The sequence below is a fragment of the Bison bison genome, unplaced genomic scaffold (assembly GCF_000754665.1).
Source record: "Bison bison bison isolate TAMUID 2011002044 unplaced genomic scaffold, Bison_UMD1.0 scf7180017864338, whole genome shotgun sequence".
In the NCBI taxonomy this organism is placed as follows: domain Eukaryota; kingdom Metazoa; phylum Chordata; class Mammalia; order Artiodactyla; family Bovidae; genus Bison; species Bison bison.
In genome coordinates, this window is record NW_011494910.1 from 4,012,147 (window position 1) to 4,036,362 (window position 24,216).

Here is a 24,216-nt window from a genome sequence, read left to right on the forward strand (position 1 = left end):
GCAGTCACCATCTGCAGTGATTTTGGAGCCCCAAAAAATAAAGTCTGACACTGTTTCCACTGTTTCCCCATCTATTTCCCATAAAGTGATGGGACCTCAGTCATGTCCAACTCTTTGCGACCCGGTGGACTGCAGCACACCAGGCTTCTTTGTCCATCACCATCTCCCAGAACTTGCTCAAACTCATGTCCATCCAATTGGATGGTGATGCCATCCAATCATCTCATCCTCTGTCATCCCCTTCTCCTTCTGCCCTCAATCTTTCCCAGCATCAGGGTCTTTTCCAATGGGTCAGTTCTTCACATCAGGTGGCCAAAATATTGGAGCTTCAGCTTCAGCATCAGTCCTTCCAATGAATATTCAGGACTAATTTCCTTTAGGACTCTCCCAAAGTAGTTATTAGTAATTTTCACCCCCACCAGCAATGTATAAGAGTTTCATTTTTCTGCAACCTTACTAATGTTTAGTATGGTCAGATTTTTAATTTGAGATATAGTTTTATAGTTAATTTTAGTTATTGTCTTATCAGTTTTAATTTGCTGATAGGATTGTTATTATCAGCAAATTTGCAACAATCTGATTACTATGAGTTTGAGGGCTTTTCTAGTTTGTATTGACCATTTAGATATATTGTTTAATGAAATACCTTTTAGGAATATTAATCCTTTTATTGGTTATATGGATAGACATATTCTTCTACACTATGTTTTACTTTTTCCTGTTCATATTTTCTATTGGCCAATAAAAGTTCATGATTTTAATGTGCTTTCATTCGCTTTCCTATGGTTAGTGCTTTTACTGCCATATTTAAGAAAGCCTTTCATGCCCTATGGTATTTAAGACATCCCATTGTATTGTCTCCTGATGGTCTTACAGTTTTATCTTTTACTTTATAGCCTTTAAGCCATCTCCGTGAAATCAGTTTTTTAAAATTTATTTATCTATTTGGCTGTGCCAGGTCTTGGGTGCAGCACATGGGATCTTCGATCTTAGTTGTGGCACGTGGGATCTTTGGTTGCAGCATGGGAACTCTGTAGTTCCCTGACTAGGGGTCGAACGCAGACCCCCTGCATTGGGAGCACAGAGCTTAGCCACTGGACCACTGTCACTTTTTATATATAATGTGAGGTACACAGTTTAATTTTTTGAAAAGTTGCCATGCAATTTACATTTCACCATTGATTGAAAATTCATACGCTCACTTTATTTTAAAGTATATATATTGAAGATTTTATCCTGTACCAGATATAGTAAATGCTTTATATACAGTAAGTAGACAGGTGACATTTGAGCTTGGTTTTTAGTGAATGAAAATGCTTTCATAATTAGAAATGGAAAAGTAAGGAGTTCATGAGTATGCAAGGGAAGTTAGAGTGGAAGGACAGTCCAAAAGGAAAGAAGACATTTCAGGACCAAAGAGAGCATAGAAACACACTCACCACCTTCAGAGGGTGGTGAGTAAAAGAGTTTGGCTGAACCAGACTATTTATGAGGAGAGTGCTTGAAAGAAGGCTGAAGAGGGCCCTGAATGCCAGACCAAGAAATCTGAACTTCATTCTGAGAGTCTGCGGGAGTGAAGGGAGATTTATTCTTAGGAAAATGATACCACAGAGCTCTTGTTTCAGAAAGACTGAGCCTTTAATCCAGGGGCAGAGTAATAAGGGCCCCCATGTGGTAGCTTCCCTGATAGCTCAGTTGGTAAAGAATCTGCCTACAGTGCGGGAGACCCCAGTTCGATTCCTGGGTCAGGAAGATCCGCTGGAGAAGGGATAGGCTACCCACTCCAGTATTCTTGGGCTTCCCTTGTGGCTCAGCTGGTAAAGTATCCACCTGCAATGCAGGAGACCTGGGTTTGATCCCTGGGTTGGAAAGATCCCCTGGAGAAGCGAAAGGCTCCCCACTCCAGTATTCTGGCTTGGAGAATTCCATGGATTATATACCATGGGGTCACAAAGAGTCGGACATGACTGATCAACTTTCACTTTCTCTATGTGGTAGCAGTAGCAGAGGGGATGAATAGGAGAAGATATTACATATATCCTAAAGGAAAAATCAGCAGCACATGGCCACTTATTGGAGACAGAATTAGAAGTCAGTGATTACTTTTTTTCCGTTTTTATAACTAGTATCAGTTAAGAAAGGCCAGTGTACTGGATAATTGGTGAAGCTATTTTCACATATGGCCCAGGAATTAGATGGCCAAGCCTTCGAGCCCCAAATGGCCCCGTAGAAGACTTTGATATGTACTCAGTTTTAGAATTTCTTGGGTAGTTCCTCCCTTTCGTGGACTTAGGGTTACCAGAGAATGCCTGAGATTTAAATCTGGAGTCTCAATTACTACAACTAATTACTATGCCCTTTATATGAGGTAGATTCATCCTTCTCCTATCCTTTGATGGATTGTGGTTTTCAAAAAGCCCCTAAGGAAGTAATGAAGACCATATTTTAAACCTCAGGCTTGCTTCTGTCTTATTTTACCAGAGTATGTTGGTTACCATGTCCTGGGAAATGAAAAACTTTAAAACATGGTAAGCCTTCACTTTTACCAGTATCATTCTTTCTTTCATACAAAGCATACTTATTAGATATCCACCATTGCACTGGACCTGATGAAGCCTACACATAAACATGAAGTAATGCCTGTCTTCCAAGTTTAAACTTTGAATTTGCTACTAGGACAGCTGCTGCTGCTAAGTTGCTTCAGTCATGTCCAACTCTGTGCGACCCCATAGACGGCAGCCCACCAGGCTCCCTCGTCCCTGGGATTCCCCAGGCAAGAACACTGGAGTGGGTTGCCATTTCCTTCTCCAATGCATGAAAGTGAAAAGTGAAAGTGAAGTCACTCAGTCGTGTCCAACTCTTAGTGACCCCATGGACTACAGCCTACCAGGCTCCTCCATCCATGGGATTTTCCAGGCAAGAGTACTGGAGTGGGGTGCCATTGTGGTAATTCAGACCAACCCTTCTGCTTCTTTGGAGCTGCTTTTGCTAAGAGGCACCTGCTATTCTAGAAGAGAAGCCAAGCATAGCTTGTAATAATACCCTTATAGGGTTAACAGGACAAAAATTGGAATTCAGGCTAAGGAAGAGGGAGCCCTAGTAAACTTCCCCAGGCTTTGGGACCCCACAGGAATACAATTTAGAAGTAACAGTGAACCAGAAATAGACTCTAGCAGTCTCACAGGGACTGAAACCTAGCTTCAAATTATCTTAATCTCTCATTGGATTAAGTTGATCCAAGATATCTAGTGACTATAAGAAATTTAAATCTTCTCTAGTGGAAGATGCTATCATCCTAGCCCTAATACCTCTCATTGTTTTGTATATGCACTAGTAAGAAAAGCAATAGATCTATAGGAGGTCCATATAATGATTATCAACTTTAAATTAACTATGTTTATGAAGTCAAATAATAACAAAAAATGGGAAAATTATAAAAAAGAATCAAACAACTCAAAATGGATCAAAAATACAAATTTAAGACCTAAAACTTTAGAAGAAAATGTAGGCATAAAGCTTTGTGACCTGGGATTAGGTGACAGTTTTTTAGGTATGGCACCAAATACAAGCACCAAAAGGAAGACGTACAGAAATTGAAGTTCATCGAATTTTAAATTATTGTACTGCAAAGGACAGAATCAAAAAAAAAAAAAAATTAAGACAACCTATAGAATAGGAGAAAATATTTTTGAATCATATTTCTGATAAGGATGGAGTATCCAGAATATATAAAGGACTCTTACAACTCAACAATAAGGAGAGAAACAGCCCAGTCTTTAAAAAGGCAAAAGGCTTACATAGACATTTCTCTAAAGAAGGAATGCACATGTCCAGGAAGCATAATGGTGCTTTGTGAATTGTTTGGAATATGAGTTTTATCTCAGTGTTTAAAAAAAAAAAAAAGAAACAGAAATTTGAGTATTGAAAAATACAGTAACTGAAATAAAGAGCTCAGTGTGAATTAAACAGCAGACTAGACAAAGCTGACCAAAGAATTAATGCACTGGAAGATAGGTTAGGAAAAAATACATACTGAAGCTGAGAATGAGAAAAGGATGGAAAATACACCCCCCACCCCCTGCAAAACAAAGAGCATAAGAGACTTGTGGGATATGATAAAGGATTATGAACCCCAAGGAAGATAAATACAAAGAAAATTACACTTAGGTGCATTATATTAAAAATGCTGAAAACTATGACATAGAGAAATCTTAAAAACAGCAAAGGAAAAAAAAAAACTAACATTACTTTCAAAGGAACTTCTGGCAGCTGACTTCTCAACAGAAACAATAGAAGAAAAGAGAGTGGAATGAAATGCTGAAAGAGAGAGCTTTCAAAAATGAAGGTGAACTAGCCAGTTTCAGACAAAAACCTCATATAACTTCTCACCAGCAGCACTTACACTAAAAGAAATACTGAACGGTATGTTTTTAGGCAGAAATAAAATGCTCTCAGATAGAAGCGTGGAGATGCAGTAAAGAGTGAGGAGAAGCAAAAAGTATGTATGAGTATACACCTAAATGAATATTGACTTTAAAAAATAATTTCTTGCAGGGTTTTAAACATATGTAAAATTAATGGAAACAATAAATGTAAAATAAATGGAAACAATGCAATCTGTGTCTAGGCAGAAATTGGGAGATAGATTTAAAGGAATTGTCCAGAAAGTAGTAAGAGTATTAATTTATTTTGTTGTTGTTGTTTAGTCTCTAGGTTGTGTCCAACTTTTTTGCAACCCCATGAACTGCAGCCCACCAGGCTCCTCTGTCCATGGGATTTCCCAGGCAAGAATACTGGAGTGGGTTGCCGTTTCCTTCTACAGGGGATCCTCCCGACCCAGGGATGTTTGTCTCCTGCATTGGCAGGTAGATTCTTTACCCTGAGCCACCAGGGAAGCCCATTAATTTATATTAGACTTTGGTAAGTCAAGGATATATGTCATAATTTAGGGTTATCACTAAAGAAATAGTATCTCTACCAATCTAAGAGAGGGGAAAACTAGATAAATAAAAAATAGCCCCCAAATTGATAAGAAAGATTCTGGTAAGAGCAAAATTGCAGGCATACAGAACATAGCAATGGCTTCCAGGGGTGAAGGGTGGAGGACAGTTGGACCACAAAGAGGAGGCAAGAATGAGTTTTTTGGTGAGTGATAGAACTGTTGTGTGTCTTAATTGCGGCAGTTGTTACTCATTTTGCACACTTGTCAAAAAATTTAGGATAAACCAAAAAGAGTGACTTTTACTGATTTTTTTTCCAGTGGAAGGAAAAAAGAAGATTAAAAAAATGAGAAAAAGAGAACACATAGCATCTAGGTGGTTGGTGGATTTAAGCCTAAATGTGTCAGTAATTACAATGAGTGTAAATAGATTCATGCAAAATTAAAAAAAAACAGATTTTAAATAAACAAAACTGAAGTATATAATTGCTTATAAAAGAAAGGATATAAGGATATAGAAAGAGTTAAAGCAAAATGATGGGAAAAGATAGCTGTGATAAAATCAGACCAGGTAGATTTTAATGCAAAAAAGAACTATTAGAGATAAAGAAGGACATTTTGTAATAATTAAAGATTCAAGTTACCAGGAAAAAGTATATACTTAATAAGGCAACCTTAAAACATATAAATCAAAAATGGACAGAATCAAAAAGAGAGACAGACAAATCATCAACCCCAGTGGGAGGTTTAATACACCTAACTTAGTGAACGATCAAGTAACTAGACAAAAACAAACACAAAAAATCAGTAAAGATATAGGAGACTTGAAAAGACAGTGAACGAACCTGGCCTAAATGACACGTGTGGGCCCTGTGCCCAGCACCCGCAGGCAGATAGATGTTCTTTTTGGCAAATCTGGGAAATTTATAAAGCCTGAAGTAAAGAGAAAAACTGACGTGCTTAGGTGAGAAATCAGAGCTGGAGATTGGAAATCATCAGTTCCAAACTCTGTGCATCCTCTTTCTTACAATTCACCGATTTTTCACTGGGGATGAGGGAGGGTGCCTTCCTCCAAGGATGTAGATGTTTTTAACTGTCTGTGAACGGGCAGGCGTAGCTGCGAGTGTGGACACAGTGTGGACAGAGACTAAGGGGTGCAGACTGCCGCTGTCAATGAGGAGACCTGTCCTCACTCAGAGCTCCACCCAGCCCCAAGGAAAAGCTTCCTGATCTGCCAGTGAGGACTCTGTCTCCCAGAGCTGGCTTTATGCTCCTGTCAGGTCTAACTCTGGCACCTGAAGTGTCAAGAAGATGCTCTCTTCATAAGCAAACCCCCTGCTCCCCTTTTACTCTCTGGACAGTGGATTCTAAGGCCATTCCAGAAGTATGGGAACTACACAGATCCCTCAATGAACTGACTTTGCTGCCAGGTTCCTCTTTAAGTTGTCTAATCAGCGATTGTCCCAGTGCCCCAGGCATTTCCTGTAGGGTGCTGCTGACTGTTTTGCTTCCTACCAGGCTGCCCTGCATGCCATGTTCACGCTGCCAACTTTCAGATGGGCTCTATTAACCCCTATTCTCCCAACCTCCTCCCAGGCATCTGGGAGCCACAGGGGTATTCTTCCTATCCCCCAGCTCCTGGAATTCCTTATTGTAGGCATGTGCTTACATTCGCTTACCAGTCTGGCTTTTCTCCCCCTTCTTGCTGAGTTCCAACCCATTGTTTTTCCTCCAGAGTTCATTTTGCAGCTGCTGAGAGATTTGTGTTCTCATGTTGCTTGTTTGCCTTTGCGTGTTTTGTCCCCTGTGTACCGATCTCTACAATGATGCCATGGTCATCCAGACACCATTTCTATGCCTTTCGTGTCCTGCCTGGGGGTGATCACTCATCTTCAACATGACCTCAAGGAGTCCTTTAGCACTGGAGATCAGGACCTACAGACACCATTCCACTCCCACAGATCATTATCCTGAAGAGTTAAAGATGGGGATTTGCCAAGAGAAGGATCACAGTGATGGTTTAAGAAACGAAGCCTCGGACTTGTCTCTTTCCTTTTAAGGGATATTACTTTCAGCTTGTTTTCTTAGTATTCAGTGCAGTTCAGTCACTCAGTTGTGTCCAACTCTGCAACCCCATGGACTGCAGCAGGCCAGGCTTCCCTGTCCATCACCAACTCCTGGAGCTTGCTCAAACTCATTGAATTGGTGATGCCATCCAACCATTTCATCCTCTGTCATCCCCCTCTCCCGCTGCCTTCACTCTTTCCCCACATCAGGGTCTTTTCCAATGAGTCAGTTCTTCACATCAGGTGGCCAAAGTATTGGAGTTTCAGCTTCAGCATCAGTCCTTCCAATGGATATTTAGGACTGATTTCCTTTAGGATTGACTGGTTGGATCTCCTTGCAGTCCAAGGGACTCTCAAGAGTCTTCTCCAAAACCACAGTTCAAAAGCATCAATTCTTCAGCACTCAGCTTTATTTATAGTCCAACTCTCACATCCATACATGACCACTGGAAGAACCATAGCCTTGACTAGACGGACCTTTGTTGGCAAAGTAATGTCTCTGCTTAATATTACTTACTATTCTAAATTTTTACTTACTATTCTAATTTCCTAGTACTAGAATAGTCCATTCCAAGAGATTGGAACAACCATGGGAGGACATTCCAATTGCTATATTGCTATAGGGTTGTGTTTTATGAATACATTGTATCATTCCAAGGTCTTGGGAGAGCAGAGGGCCTTCAGTCTCCTCCTGTCCCCCACCTCCACCCCACCCCTGCCTTAGTCCAGTGGGACTCAGCCTTGTCTGAATCAGATGTTTCCCTGATAGGAGGCTCCAGTCTGTTGTAACAGAGCACAGTAAGTATCCATGGGAGGTAGAAATTGAATCCATAGAGTTCACTGTCATAGCAAAGAATGGATTTTCTCCCAGGGCCTACTAGCGTTACTGTGGATTATTAAGTCTGACTACTCATACATTCCAGAACTTCTGGGAAAGCCTTAAGGAAATGGCTTTCAGAAACAAGTGCCCTAGAGGAGAACGCTCTTGGATTTCATTAAACCAGAATTTAGTAGTGGGCATTCTTTGTCTTCTCTGACCTAGGCAGCAGGGATTGTCCTACCTTTAGACATTTAATTTATCACCCCAACTGAACTAAGTCGCAGTTGTACATCTGAGAAGGATCTTTTCTGTGTAATCTACCTAGAGAGATAGAAAATAAATCTATCCTTTTTACTTTGCCTCTACAGCCACTGACCCCCATCCCCACCGACTTCTTCCTTTTTGCTGAACATCTACTCCTCTCCTGTAGGAAAATTGCTTATTTCTTGCAGAGTTATTATTACTTTTGTTATTAGTGAAACTGGGGAGGGGAATAGATTGTGCAGCAGCAGTATAAGAAAAACCAAAAATTCTTCTTCCCTGTGGTTGATAGAGCCTCTCTATTGGAGGGATTTGGCTACAGTCCTGCCTGAGGAGTAGCTTCTGTGAAAGCATGATGTGTAAGTCTAAAATTTTATCTAATTGATTCAGCAACTGGTTATCTTACTGGCTACTGTGTGCAAAGCAGTGGGCTGGGCACCATGGAAGACAGAAATCAGGTTTAAAGTTAGAGCCTGTCTCTTTCATTAGTTTTAGGTGGTTTCATATTTTAGTAGCTTTGGGATTTTCTTAAGATTAAGTTCTTTAGATAAACAGGAATCTAATTGAGAAACCAGGTGTATTTCAAAAGGCGAATTCTGAGATGGATATAATGTGGCTCAGACTGTGTCAGGCTTCTGACATTTTCTTTTAAAATATGACTCTTGTTACAGAGGGAATTTAACTATGCTCATCTACTTCTGAGTGAAGGAGAACCTGGTGAGTTTTTAGTTTGTATGATGCTGAGAAGCTCAAGGGATTCTTTAAAAATGAAATGTGACTGCTTTGGGGGTCACTTATACTGATGCAATATCTTTACAACTGGAAATACCTATTAGTAACTTAGAAAGGCAAATTCAAAGAAAAGTTTTGCTATGTAGTAGCAAGATTTTTTGAAATCACATTTCTGTTTCTAGCAAGCTAGGTTCTAACTTGCTCTGGAGTTAGGTCAAGTGTAGAAACCTCTTGGCTAAGGTAGAAAAAAAAAATTCTTCTTGAACTAGAAAACTAAGATAAGAATTCCATCTCTAGTAATGCTTTTGAGACTGGAAGAACGGCATTCTCATAGGCTCAGACATCAGCTTCATGTCCATCTTTCTCAATAGACTGTAAACTTTTAAACTGTTTTGTATACTGCTGTGTGTGCATGCTCATTCATGTCTGACTCTTTGCAACCCTAGGACTGCAGCATGCCAAGCTCCTCTGTCCATGGGATTTTCCAGGCAAGAATACTGAAGTGGGTTGCCATTTCCTCCTCCAGGAGATCTTCCTGACCCAGGGATCAAATCCATGTCTCCTTCGTCTCCTGCATTGGCAGGCGGATTCTTTTATCACTGAGCCACCAGGGAAGCTCAGTATACTGCTATATTTCCAGTTAAACCACAAGTTCTTGACACATAATAGATGTTCTATAAATATTTGCCAATGGATTCTTAGAGATCACTCCTTAAAATCCAGCATTTCCCACCTTGCCAGCAGCTAGTAATTGAACCTTCTTCAAAGCATGTAACTAGCCAACTTGAGGGCCAAGTTACATAGCACTTATCTTGGTTGGTGAGCTTCTTCCACTATTTTCTTTATCAATGCCACAATTTGTGGGTCTAGTCTTTTTAAACCTGTGTATAACGACTCATTGATTAATTGTAAAATGAATTTAGTAAATTCTGACTAGCATTAAAAACTTGAAGAAAAGAGAAAAGAATAGGCAATATCAGAAAGCACTGCACATAAACTATTTTTACTGTAGACACACACACATTATACTGGATTACAGTTTTTTAAATGTATTTTTAGAAATCCTGTTCTACTCTGTCTTCAGAAGGTAGAAGAACTTCAAGGTGTTTCTTTCACGACAGCTCCTAGCCTCCCTCTCTATATGTCTTGCAGTTCAGTATATTTGTATTTTTATGCTACCGTGGGCTCTCCAGAGTATCATCAAAGCACGACCTTGCTACAGCCACCATGTGGTATCTTAGTCAGCGAGTGAAAGCTGGGTAGAAAGTGTCCCGCCGCACAGCCACAAGTAGTGTGGCCACAGGGAAATCTAGAAGTCACTCCTGAGCTCTGACCAGATCCCCCTACCCTGCACGCCCACTGCCGCACCCTGCACCACCTATTTTGATGGGCTGAGTTGGGTTGGGGCGAGGCCGGACACAGTGCCCACTGTCACCCAGCGCTGGCCCTGCCGCTGCACAGCCATTACTTTTAGCCCTGTCCTCCCCCAAAAAACATTTCAGGCATAGCTCTAGCTCTTGACATTTGGCCACTTTGAAGTAGGAGCCCCAGTGCCCCTGAAACTGTCACTGTCCATCTGGTGACACTTCTCTTGCTGCCAGAGCTTTGTATAGGGTTCATGTCTCTTTCCTCTGAAATCTGTTCATGTAAATTCAGTTTCACTTTTTTTTAACAGTCAGTCTCAGAAGTATCTTTTGGGTAGGGAGGAGGGTAGCCCTGGTGGAGGGAGCTATATGCCCTTGAAAATTCGATTCTTTCTTGGAAATCTGCTGACACAAGCTAATCGGCGAAGAACTAAATGACCCTACTGTTTCTACCTGCTGACAGGCTCAGCCTTGAGACGGAGCTGAAATTAGCTCTCACCACATGGCAGAGACATGTCTTCCTCTTTTTCTCTTTCATACAAATAAGGGGTAATTTGGTGCCTATCAAATAATAGAGCTTTGTAGTATAGGTTGAGAGCCAGTAAGCCACAGCCCCTCCTCTCCAGCTTGCCAAGCCACGTGGGTGCTGAGTAAGTACATAGAGAGTCAGGTAACCTCCCTGATGAGGACTGGTTTGAAAACCCTTTCCTAATCAGTGTTATTTGGGAGGTGCTCACACAAGGCCCATCCCAGCTCAGGGACATATATTGCTCCAAAGCTAAGGGACCAGTGTCCCACCAGCCCAGCCCATGTTTCCTTATGTTTCTGCTGCTGTATCCTTGCTGTGGGTGAGGAGCTTTCAGAACTTGCTGGTCTTGGGGAAACGAGGCTGTATGTTTCGGTTCTGTTGTCCAGAGCTGTTATCTGTTGGAGGACTCCCTGCCCATTTTGTAAGCACACAGCTGGCAGGCCCTGTTGCAATCTCGCTGCCTTCCGATCAGCCCCGCCCCGGCAGCAGGCAGGCAGGGGGTGGGGGTGGGGGGCCTGGGAAACACGCGGCCAAACAGTTGTGGTGAGTGTCAAAATAAAAGCCCCCGCCTGGGCACACCAGGGCCCTCCCCCCCAGAGAACCAGCATTGTTCACTGTGCCACATCTCTAGTCTAAATTTAGGCATCTTCTCTTTTTTTCCAGGCAAAGATTACTATGCAAACATTTAAGAGAAAAACTTTGCCCAAAGTCATTTTTTCCCTCGACTTCTATTTGGTTTCCTACGATGTTTAGATGACTCATTCTCTTCCAAGAAATTTTAAAGAAAAGAGATTCAGGCTGTGTGATAGCTCACAAAGCCTGCTCTGTAGGCTCTCTCTCTTCCCTGCCTCGGAGCCCCTTGCTGTTTTTCATAGGAAACGGAAAGGCCCCACAGCCTACATTGTCACGGCCTCACCAGGCCCTGTTGTTCCCAGGAATAAATGTCCCCCTTGTCTTTGGGTGGGGCCCCCTAGGAGCTTCCCCGTTCTGACAACCGCTCCGCGGCGGACGCCAGCACGGAAGCCCTTCTCAGGTCACCGGGGCCACACTGGCCCCCAGAGGCACACAGCTAAGGTTTCAGAAATGGAGAACGGTGGCCTTTTCTCATCTGTGAAAGGAGAGGTACAGGCTATTTCCTGCCTCTCCCCTCGAGTCAGAGTGGCTCCCGATGGTGGGGGGCTCTCTCATAACTGTAACCCGGCTGACAACACATGTGTTCCCCGCCCAGCCCACAGCCAGAAGGAGAGTAAGTCAGGATCACTTCAGCAGCCTGTTCAAATAAACAGGGATAACAGTTGAGTCGGTCCTTTTCCAACTAATCAGTACAGGAAAGGAAACATCTGCCTGGGCTTAATTGCTGTTCTATTGGTCATGCTTTTTCTTCCCTCCCCATCCCATCTCCTGTGGAGGGCTAGGTTATTTAAGTCATGGGTCGGCAGCAGGGTAGAGGAATGGGAGCCTTCTCCTGGACCGTCTGCCATCGAAACACCAGGAGGTGTAGGGGAGGCTGGGAGGTGGGCAGCGGGGGCTGGCCTGGAGGCCAGAGGGCAGGGCCTTTGCCAGTGATACTCGTGGTCACTTCCTGGCCTTGTTGCTGACTCTGGGACTAGTGGTTGAGTCATTTCGCCTCACTTCACCTCCTTGGAGCCCTGCTACTTTCATGGGGCTCAGCTCTGCTCGTGATGGGAATCCTAGATGAAAGGCGTTTCCTCTTGTGGCTTCTTCCAGCGGTTGAGGGCATTGAGCGAGAGTCATTTGGGGATAGTAAATTTAAGGTTGGCAAGATACTCCTGAAGCCATCCATTTTGTAAAGCATCTTGGTCCCAGAGGAGAACCTGCTCATTATCTTCTACTCTATGGAGGAAGGCCAACCCACTGTCCACTGAAGTGGCTGGTGTTGGAATCTAATAAGCCAGGCAAGAGATGGTGAAAAATTATAAAATGGCAGAAGTTGGAAAAGAACTTAGGAATGTTTAAGCCAAAGACTTTCATTCTTTGGAAAGAAAAACAGAAGTCCAGAGAGATGACCAGGTTGTCCAAAGTTATCTTCTTGATAGTGGAGGAGCTAGAAAGAGAAGAGCCTCATGACTGCTAATTCAGGGCTCCCTCTATCCCTCTCCACACTACCAAGTGTAAAAATTCCTGTCTGCTCACAACAAAGGTCATACATGTGTTATATTCCATAATTAATTCCATAACAGAAAAGTGGCAAAGTCTGAAAGAAAAGTGAAAATGACTGCTAAGCATGTAAGAAAAAAGTTTAGGCTCACTAGAATCAAAGGGCTGTAAATTAAAAGAGAATACTATATAGAGTTTTCAAGACAAAAAAAAGTAAAAGAACATTCTTATATGCTTCTGGTGGTATTTTAAATGGGTACATTTTTTCCCAAGGGCAATTTAATGGTGTAAGTTAGCAGTCTTTGACTCAGCAAGGTTACTTCTAGGAGAAAATAATCAAGGTGTGTATGTAAATTATATACAAAGTAATTAAATGCAGCACATTTTATTATAAAAATTTGTATGCAAAGTTAATGTGCAAGAGTATAGGAACTACATCAATATAATCTTATTATAATGCTATGGAAGAATAATATATAGGGGAATATTCACAGCTTATGTCTAAGTGGATAAGTTACAGTTTGTATGAAAGTGAAGTTGCTCAGTCGTGTCCGACTCTGCGACACCATGGACTATAGCCTATCAGGCTTCTCCATCCATGGGATTTTCCAAGCAAGAGTACTGGACTGGGTTGCCATTTCCTTCTCCAGCGGATCTTCCTGACCCAGGGGTCAAACCCGGGTCTCCTGTGTTGCAGGCAGACGCTTCACCCTCTGAGCCACCAGGGAAGCCCCCTAACAGTGTGTATAATGCAATCCAAATTCCATAAACATTGTAGAGAGAAAAATGTATAACAAACCTGAAGTGGTGATTTCTTAGGAGTAGGAATTAAGGGTTGCATTTTCTTTTTTGAGTTTTCTTATTTATTGCAATAAATGTATATATTCCTTTTGTAATCAGAAAAAAAATATTTTTAAAGTCATACGTCTTGAAAAAAAGCAAATTCTTAAATAATTATGTGTCTGACATGGAGGATGTCAAGGAATTTCTTTGCGTGGGAGCTGAGGTGTCCCAGGGAGTAGTATTATACCACCTATTAAAAGGGTGTTTTGTTGGTATCTAATTTTTAGTAGGAAAGACCTAGGAGCTGGCAGAAGATTAAACAAGGGCTTTCCCTCTCAATAACCTGGTGATGCCAGTCAGTTTTATGTTTCTGCTCTCGTGGGCTTTGCATAAACATTCAGTATCAAAGGCATGGCTCTTATTTCCTTCCTGCTTCCTTATTCTTTATTTCTGCCCTTCTCCCCATATAGTTAGATGCCAGCCCTGGGCGGCAGCAGCAAAGAATCTGAGAGTTACCACTGCTTAAGGTTAACCTGTTGGAGACTCTTAATGTGTATTATGAACTTCCCTTGTGGCTCAGCTGGTAGAGACTCCACCTGCAATACAGGAGACCTGGGATGATCCCTGGGTTGGGAAGATCCCCTGAAGAAGGGAAAGGCTACCCACTCCAATATTCTGGCCTGGAGAATTCCATGGACTACAGTCCATGGGGTTGCAAAGAGTCGGACACGACTAAGCAACTTTCACTTTCAATGTGTATTATCAGTCTCAAGTAACATTAGCAACCAGTCATGATTGACATACCACTGCCCTGGGAGTCTGGTGTTTCTACCAATAAAGCAATTAAGAGGTATAACTTCTTTTTGCTTGGAGGTTCCTATTTAGTCAGGTACTTTTGAAGTCCTTGGATATTTTATTTATATACACATGTCTGTCTCATCCTATTTCACTTCTTACTTTGCTCCACAATTGTCAGGAATGCCTGACTACAAGGATTCAAAAAAGCTCATCCCACCTAACTATTGCTAAGTAGGTTGTAGCTTTTAGACCTTCTCTTTGGCAGCCAATTGAAAAATCAAAGGCTACAACCCATTTTCCCTCCACACGATTGCCTTTGCTAGACTCTCAAAGGGGCACATTTCATTTTATTAAAACTCTTTGAGTAATCCGACCATAATTTGGCCTGATCGGAGTGGTTATCTGATTTGCTGGGTTAAATAATGGGCCTTAATTGAGTCTGCGTTATTTGTGGAGTCAGTGCTGCTCTTGCCTTTGTTGCCTCCTCCTCCTTCCTTCTGTTTCCCAGTTAACCTTCATTCTTCTTTCTTTGCAGAGTAAAGAAGTCGGCCAGCAGCTCCAAGACGATCTGATGAAGGTCCTGAATGAGCTCTACTCGGTAAATCAGCTGGGTTGCTTGGCCCTTTCACAGGCAGAGGGAAGCAGCATTTGGCAGCTTGTGGCCATAGTCATGTCAGCAACAGAGCTGAGCTGTTGAGGACAGTGCATGATCCCCACTGGGGATGACTTCACCCATCTCTTCTTGCACTCTTATTTTCAAACTGGATTGAGCCCAAAAACACTTTCTCAAAATAGGATCCCTCTTTAGTTATGCAGGCTAACTCTGGCTTCTTTGGGGGCTTAATCACCAGAGACCAGCCAAGGTCTAGGTCACCAGCACAGCTGACCCTCATGAATAGCAAACGAGGGACCCCGAAGCTAATAGTAAGGAACTTAGTTTACATTGCTATTGCTCTTTGAATAGTACACACCCTGTTGGAAAGGACCTGTTGTTCAAAGTTTTGCGTCAGTTCTCGGATTTATCTCCTGGTTTGAGACCAGAGCGAGCGCTCTAGAGGGAAGCAGAGTCCTCGATGCTCTTAATATAAGGGGCCAGTTCAAGCAGAGAGATCTCTGCATCGACTCTTTGGGGTTTTGTAAAGGCCATACCTCAGTGACGGGCCAGGCTTTGACGGGCCAGGCTTTGGTGGCGAAAACACAGTCTGTTCTGAAGTGCCCAGCACTGCAGGCACATGGTATCTGTGACTGACGCATGTTTCTTCAGGCACAGGGAGGTGGTGGGGCTGTTTTTGTCCTGGTCATGTTTCGTAATTAAAACAAACATGCACACCAAGGAAATTCCTGCTGCCATACAGGGACTATTCCTATTGTGCAGCTAACGCCTTTCAGGGCCCCTTCTCCAGCTGGGCTGTGCCAGGCCTTTGTGTCTTTCTCCAGGGTTGCCCCATCCTGTTTTGGAGGCAAAATTAATTTCCTGTGTTTACTTGCTTATTCACTATAGTTGTTTTTTTTTTTTTCTTTCCTTTTTTTAATTCACAGGAAGACAGGCAGTGGCGACACGTATCACAGGCATTTGGGATCAGAGAATTCCATGTTCTTGATCCAAAAGCTGAGGTGTGGCCACGCTGTCAGGGCAACTGTTACGCAAGTAAATAGGGTAGAGTGGTCATCGGTTTTGTCTCCACTGACGCTCAGTTTGTTTGCAGTTTCTGCTCTGTGACTCTTCTGCTCTGAAGCCAAGTAGATAGATGGTTCCCTTTGGTTCAGTTCCCAAGTCTTCATTTCTTTCAAATGAAGTTAAGCCTTTTTAAAAATAGAAGCATGTTCATGAACCATGTTCAGACTGGATGAGTTTCCTGAACCCCCTGGTCTTTTTAATGCTTTACTTCTGCTCTTTATTTTTAGAGCATCTTCTAGGCACCACGAAGAGCTGTTACTCCTTTCTTCTGGCAGATAATTCACCAGGATAAAAAATGACATGTGTAGTCATTATATGAATCCTTTCATTTTCCCATAAGCATCTTGGGTCTCTGCTGTCACCCTTTCTAGGGAGGAGTAGGGTGGATAATCAGCAAGCCCCAAACCAATTTGAATCCAGTATGCTGTTTCTGCAGGGGACCTGGAGGCAGCAGAGGAAGAGCAGTGTCTAGGGATCTGTTAGCTTTACTCTGCATCCTGGTCCCCTAATGTACCATGATTTTTTTTTTTTTTAATAAATAAGTGAAAAGACATAATATGTTTTGGTGTAAGAAAGAAAACCTTGGAACTCACTGCTTTGGTCTGAGGAGGGCCAAGGTGGCACTTCCAGCTGTAGTCTTCAGGCAGTCCAACATTGACCAGTGTTCACTGGCCACCGTGAGGCCACAGTCAACACAGAGCATAAGGTCCTCCCACTGGTGTGCAAACCAAGAATTGGCTGGGCATGGTGTCTCCTTCCATTAGGTGAGTTGGTACACACTCTTATAATCTATTTAAGGCCAGTAGACAGTAGGAAGAGAGAAATGAGCAGAGATGGAAAGTTCCAGAGAAGGCAAAACAGTCTGGTGCAGTGATTCTCAATCAGGGGGATTTTTCAGGCAAGGGGACACTTGGAAATGTCTGCAGACATTTGTGATTGTCACAACCGGAGTAGGAGGTGCTGGAAGTCAGAATGCAACTGAAATCTTAGAATGTGCAGGACAGGTCCCCACAACCAAGAATTGTCTGGCCTAAAATGGTCAATAGTACCAAGATTGAAACCCCTGCTCTAATGACTAGAGTCTTCTGAATTAGGCAACCCAGATCCTACCTGGTCTCCACCAGCTGTATGATCTTAGTGGGTACTCCAGACCTCTGTGAGCCAGATCTCCACATATTCCATGTGCTGGTGTCTCCCATTTCCTGGGGGAGTGGGGGATTTGGGGGACTCATGCTTCGTGAAGTATCAGACTGTAGTTAAGGGTCAGATGAGTTTGCAGATTGTTAGCCGTTAGAAAGTTCAGAGAATAGAAGTATAAGTTTTTTCTTCTGGAGTGTAAAATAAGTATAGGACTCGTCTGAGTAAGGTACCATGGCATTAGGGTGACTAACTCTCTCTCGGTTTGCCTGGGACTGACGCCTTTCCCAGGACATGAGACTTTGAGTGCTGAGCCTAGGAAAGTCCTGCGTAAGCCAGGGTGATTGTCACCCTACATGACAGTGGTTTCAAGCAGGAGCTTGGGACTTTTGTATGCTGGCTCCAGGAGATACTTGTTGTACACATTCTCTCTGTCTGTCTCTCTCCCCCTCAGAGGAGTTAAGAAGAAAACAAGGAAGGACTTTTTGTAAGGAACTTTGCCCTCGTTTGATCTTCGGAAAAGCAGTCCAAGTTATTTGCAAGCATGGGATGAAGGAAACCAAGGATGTAAAGGAACCCAGCATATTCAGTGCTCCTGTTTCCTTGTATCTGTCCTTAATGCCCACAAATACCTCTTTTGGGGAGACTGATTACCTTTGGGTTGAGAATTTAGATATTTTTGAATCCTGGTAATCTAAGGGGCAGGACCCAGGTGTTCCCAAATAAAGATGCCTCTGGGCAAGAGGCCCAGATGCTCACCATCAGTGGCCAGCTGCCTTTCTGCACCTTCCTCTTTTCTGCCTGAAGGGCCTTTGATTTTCCTGACTTGGCACTCTGTGCCAGAGGCCGCTTGCCACAGCTGCTCTCAGAGAGCAATCCTAGGGCGCATTCTCCTCCACGTGCTCTTTACCCCCTAACGGACTGGCTGGTTTGTAGGCCACGGTATCAGTGGTTTTCATTTTCTGACTGATGAATCAGGAATGCCTTTGAAGTCAGAGCACACTGCTTCCCAAAGAACTCCAGAATTCTCTCCTCAGTTATACTCTAAGGCTGTATCTGGAAAAGCCCAACCAGCTCCCACAGGAAGGGGTGAAGGCGGGGGCATGGAAGGCACACGGACTGGCTGAGCAGGAAGAGCCAGCGAAGCCCTAGGATTGAGAAAGAAAGACGAGGTGTGGGGACATTGAAGCTGTTGTCGCCCCACAGGTTTCAAGCTCCTGTACTACCCATGAATATATATCCCCTTGATTTGGTGCGGCAGCTGTCTGCAGAGCCACTTCAGAGTGGAATTTAGCACCTGCTTCCTTGAAACAATGTCAGTTAATAGTCCCCAGCACTTGGCACTAGGGATACAAAGACATGTAAGGGATGTCCTTGAACTCGAGGCATTAATTTTAACATAAGAGACAGAAAAGTAAAGCAGTAAAAAAGTAAAAAGGTGAGGTGATCAGTCTTTCATGTGTATACACAGAAGAAGGGCATGAAGTCAGGCTCTTTGGAGAGATGTCTGAATTAACTCCTAATTGCCAAGGGCTCTTCTATTGTTCTCTAAATGTTCCTTTTTTGTTGCATCCTGCTCTTGTTTCATGATTATTGTCTTTTCATTTCTTAATGATCTTACTAAGGATATTATTGATGGATTAATTTTGAAGTTTTCTTCTTTCTGTATACTTTCTGTTTTCTCCCAAATTGCTTGTTCTGGTCTTGGTCTTTCACATTAGATATTTTCCTTAAATGTCTGGTAATCTTCAGTTGCCTGCTCATATTTTAAAGTGAGACACTAAATGGTGCTTGAAAGTTCTGTGTCAACTGTGGTCTTTCCTATAGGGTGACCTGACTGGACTGTGTCCTTGGGAAAGCCCTGATGTCAGTATGTGTAGGTCTTTTGTATCAGGTGAGCAGTTCCCCATATAAGGCTTTTCTAATCTCCTACCTATATCTAGAGTCTGAGCTGTGAAGAGACCTGGTCATCTCAACATTCAGTATAGAATTTTCCTGTTTTAGTTTCAGTAGCCCTATCCTCAGCTGGGCCAGCTGTCCCCAGACACAGACCCTCCCTAAGAAAATAAACCTCTAGTCTTCCCAGCAGAGGGGCAGGGGAGGTCTGGAAGTCTGATTGTTCTCAGGCGCTCAGTACTTTTTGTTCTTCTCCCCACCTTCATCCCACTTCCATTGATTCCTCTGAGGGTTTCTGTGATTTCGTCTGGTTGCTTCTTGCCGCTCCACTTTTCATCTTCGGCTTTCATTCTTTTTCTCAGTTTATAACTAAAAAATAACATAAAAACTCTTTTCTGTTATTTTGGTGTGGCTTGGGGAGGGAGCAGAATTAAAGACATGAATTCAATATTTGGTTTTTCAAAGTAAAGTGAATTCCTTTGTAGAACTGAGAATTTAGACTTCAGAATTTTCCCCCTAGTTTGTATTTGCTTCACTGTATATATTTCTCCAACTCCTATCTTGAGTTCCCTATATCTCCAACAATTTTTTTTTTTACAATCAATTATTCAAGTTTTATCCTTAGTTTCCCCTTGAGTTGAAGGACCCTAGTTATACTTCTCCTGTATTTGCACAGAGGAGAGATTCAGTCATTTGGGCAACAACATTGATTGTAAATCTACCACTGTGTACATAACATATTTGTTAACTGTGGAGAAGAAAGAAAAACACAAAAGAAGAAGTGGTACTTACCCTTAGGAATTTATAGTTTCTTAGACGAGGTAGTGTTTTCCTCTTGTAAAGTGAGTTCTTTAAGTTCTCTAGGGGAAAGGAGTAATATGCGTTGTTAATTCTTACTATTTCATTTGTTGTCCTGTTGGCCTTTGAGCTCCCCCTTTCATTTGGTCCTTCCTGTTCATTAACAGCATTTCCTCTTTATTTATCACACATCTTCATGAAATAAAAAGTCACTTTCTTAAAATCAATTCACTTTCATAACGGTTCACTCAAACTTTTGAATCCCTTAGTCACATTCAGATGAAAAGAGAAAAAGGAGCCTCCTATCTACCCTTCTTCAGCTAGGATAGCAGATGCCTATTTCTTGCTTCTTAGTCAGTCTGGAAACCTGGAAGACAAATTACTTAGGAAGGTTTTTAATGCTGTCAGATGCTAAATATTGCTTCTCCTATGTAGAGAATATACAGAGTAGATCTTATACTTAAGGGAAATGTCAGGTTCAGAGTAAGGTGGAACTGATTTTAAACACTCTCCATCGAAAGTGAGACATGATTTAATGTCTAAAGCACTTTGATTTTGTCAGTATCCTAATATTCTGTACTCCTTCCTCCACCTCCAGCTAAGGGAGGAGTATACATACCCACAAAATTCCTCTAACCCAGGATTTCTCAGCCTTGGAATCATGGACATTTGGGGCCAGATGAATGACAATGAAAAATCTCTCTGGGGATTGTTCCCCCGGGGGGCCAAATTAGCCCCCATTTGAGACTACGGCTCTAACTCAACATTGATATGGAAACCGGATTCTCTTTTTAAGCCTCTCTTGACTCAGTTTAGCCTTTCTTCCCAACTAATCCAGCCGTGGCCCATACAGAAGGGAGACACTGGTGCTCAGTGACTAAGGACATGAAATTTGTGGCCTGACAAACCTGGGTTTGAATCCTGATTCTGATTTATTTACTAGCTGTGTAACCTTGGATGTGAGAGTTAATTTCTTTGAGCCTCAGTTTCCTCATCTTTAAAAGTGGAAATAATAGCACGTCCTTCATAGACTTGTGAACGTTACATGAGGTGACATACATCAGGCCTCTGACACACAGCATTGACCAGGTGATCGAGATTATTATTATTACACCTGGTCCGCCTCTGTTGTTCAGTCCCTGCTCTCACACACGCATACACCCCAGCTCCCACACTCTCTGATTCTCCCACTCGTGGCATCAGGATGTCAGCACTCTTGAACTTGGTTTGTCATCAAGCGTTTTGAATTTCCAGATAGCAGCAGAGGCTCGCTGTGTGGAAACAGAGAGCTCCAGCAGGGAGGTGCAGACACCTGGTGGCTAGAAGTGGTGTGTTTGGGAGGAAATGAAGGCAGGTCCCAGGCTTCCCAGCCTCCTCTTTAGGAAAAGGGACTAGACTTCCAAACCGTTGCTGTGATGAAAAATGTGAACGTTGTATCTTCTCCTTTGATATTACGTCCTTCCTTCGGCAACTCCAGTTTCACCTGATATGGATTCCTTCTTAGGCTCTTCCCTGAATTTTTCTGCAGGTTTACAGTCTTCTTGGGGCTGTTGTCTAGACCACAGGATTGCTACAAGAATAAAAAAATGCATGCGTAGCACTTGGCACATAGTCAGGGAAGTACACTCAGTGCTCAGTAAGTGGTGGCTGCCCTGTTCTTGCTGTGAGAGAGGGCATTTGACCTGGATAAAGCGAACCAGGCAGATCCCCAGGACACAGGCCAGTAGAAAGCAGGTGTGGAACTGTTCCGCTTCCCCGTTTCGTATCTGAAAGTCCCCTAAGTGTGGGCTGCTCTGCGTGCTGTGCTGCCCCCTTCAGGGTCCCGGCCAGCCCAGGAAGGCTTTGCTCTTGGGGTCTGAGTGCTGATGTTTCCTATCTTGGTCTTGTGAGATGACTAGTCACGGAAATTACCCATATAAAGTAAAAATGCTCACAAATGTTCATAAATAGGAGTAAATGATTCCTGTGGAATCCTATGGATTCCACAGTCCTATGGTGGAAGACATAAAATCATTTAAACAATAAGACATGTTGGCTCAGTTCAAATACTGCTTTCCTGTGCTTAGGAGTGGTCTTTAATATAGAAAGTTTGCTGAACCAAACACGTATGAATTTTGCCCTTAAGGCTATGAGAATATTGCTCATGGAGGAGAGGTCCAGCTGAGTCTCTTAGTCTGTAAAGCAAAGAGTTGACCCCACTGGCTTGACCTCTAGGGGTGGGGGTGGGGGTGTCTTGCAGGTCATGAAGACATATCACATGTACAATGCCGACAGCATCAGTGCTCAGAGCAAGCTAAAGGAGGCGGAGAAGCAGGAGGAGAAGCAAATTGGAAAATCTGTAAAGCAAGAGGACCGGCAGGCCCCACGCTCCCCTGACTCCACATCCAACGTCCGCATCGAGGAGAAGCATGTCCGGAGGAGCTCGGTGAAGAAGATCGAGAAGATGAAGGAGAAGGTGTGTGGACTCTGGGGAGGAACACTGCGGAAGTCGGGACTGCTAGGAGATTTCCAGCGTGCCCTGCGGAGAGCAGAGCGAGGAGGTTCTGGGTTCCTTCAGCGCCTAGTGACCTTGCAGTCGCCCTGAAAGAAATCCTAGTTATTGGGAGAACCTGGGCATCTGTAGCAGACCAACAAGAAACAGTAGTCACCTTTCCCCAAGCCTGGGAGGGGAACTGTAGACCTGGGGTTTGGCTTCAGGTGTCAGGCGTTCCGCGGCAGGTCTGGTGACACTCCTTCAGGGTGGCGGTGCAGGGGTGGAGGATGGAATTTACAGACAGAACCAAAGTGGGACACACGTCTAAAGTAGGAGCCTCACTAACCTTTCCTGGGCTGTTCTACATTATGCCCTTGAATCTCATTACACAGAATTAGAACCCAATTTAAGGCAGACGCGCATAGGGAGTAGCAGCACAATTGTGGTTCTTGAATGTACTGTACTTTTTATCTTTTAGAGAACGGTCTCCCCTCTTAAAAAAATTAAAAAGTAAAAATGAACTTCTGTTCTCTTTTCAGCGCCAAGCCAAGTATACGGAGAATAAGCTGAAGGCCATTAAAGCCCGGAATGAGTACTTACTGGCCTTGGAAGCCACCAATGCATCTGTCTTCAAGTACTACATCCACGACCTGTCTGACCTTATTGATGTAAGTGCTTAAAGCCGAAGGTGCAAGGGTACGAGGGACACAGGGTCCCTTCTCCTGATTTTGAAGATCTGGTCAGGAGTGCCCCAGTTCTGTTGCTCGGGCATCTTAGAGCATTTTGAGAACGCTTATGAACATGGTAGCCATGACCCCTCTGGGGCTTGCCATGTACCAGGTATCAGGTGAAGCACTTTACACTTCTTTTCATTCAGTCCTCCCTAGAATCCTGGGAGGAAGGCGTTACTACCTCCATTGTTACATATTTAAATTCAGAGAGTTTAGATGACTTTACCCAGAGTGAGCTAATAAATGACAGAGGCAAAATTGGTACCTAGGTCTGATTAGTAAACCCAGGCTCACAACCACTGTGCACTTGTGTGTCCCAGGAAATATTCCCTTAGATCAGCCACTTGCCCATAGAACTGAGTGCCAAGAGCTAAAGGCTTAGTGTGTCTTACTTATTAGTTTATATATCTCTTAATGGTTCTCAGTATTATCTCATTTGATTGTCATGTCACTCTTTTGGGTCAATATTACAATCTCCAATTTGTAGATAAGGAAAGCTAGGTAGGGGGTCGAAAGAGTTCCTGCCCAAAGTTAAACTGCAAATCAGAGTCCTGGTCAGGAAGGCACCCGGATGCCCCTGACCTCTGGCTCATACTCACTGATATGACGCACAGATGATGAGAGATCAGAATCTTAGGCGCGTGTGTATTGCATGGGGCAGACACAGGGATAAGGATTTTGTCTCTGGCCTTACGGGTTGGCCTTGGTTTGGTTTCTGCCGCTGCTTCTCCTTCAGAGGAGCCTGGTAGGCTGCAGTCCATGGGATCGTAGAGTCGCACACGACTGAGCAACTTCACTTCTTCGCTGCTTCTCTTTATACCTTATAGTTACGTCTTGCAATGGCTCTCACCTGCAGACACCAGTCTGGGCCAGTTCTGAGCCAGCCCTGACTGCAGCTGCTTAAGTACCCCTGCCTCTCCCTCCTGTATCAGAGTGAGGGGCCTGGAGCATCCAGCTAGCCTCAGCCTCCCAGTCTCCAGGGCCTCAGGCGGAGCCTGGCGTTCTCCTCACAGAGGTCTGATATGTGCCTCTGGCTGTCAGCAGGCAGCAACTGAGTTTTGTGAGCCTCTGGCCAGACCTCACATACTTGCCT

At 43.4% G+C, this 24,216-nt stretch overlaps 1 protein-coding gene across 4 annotated transcripts in view; it reads left to right on the top strand.

Moving 5' to 3' along the window:
• SRGAP2 (SLIT-ROBO Rho GTPase activating protein 2) overlaps positions 1-24,216 on the top strand; it is a 256,056-nt gene that overhangs the window by 160,912 nt on the left and 70,928 nt on the right. For all 4 annotated transcript variants that reach the window (XM_010854196.1, XM_010854193.1, XM_010854195.1 and 1 more), the window contains 3 exons: positions 14,946-15,008; positions 22,159-22,374; positions 22,932-23,060. In XM_010854196.1, coding sequence (XP_010852498.1) covers positions 14,946-15,008; positions 22,159-22,374; positions 22,932-23,060 — 408 coding nt within the window. The remainder of the gene's footprint in view (positions 1-14,945; positions 15,009-22,158; positions 22,375-22,931; positions 23,061-24,216) is intronic.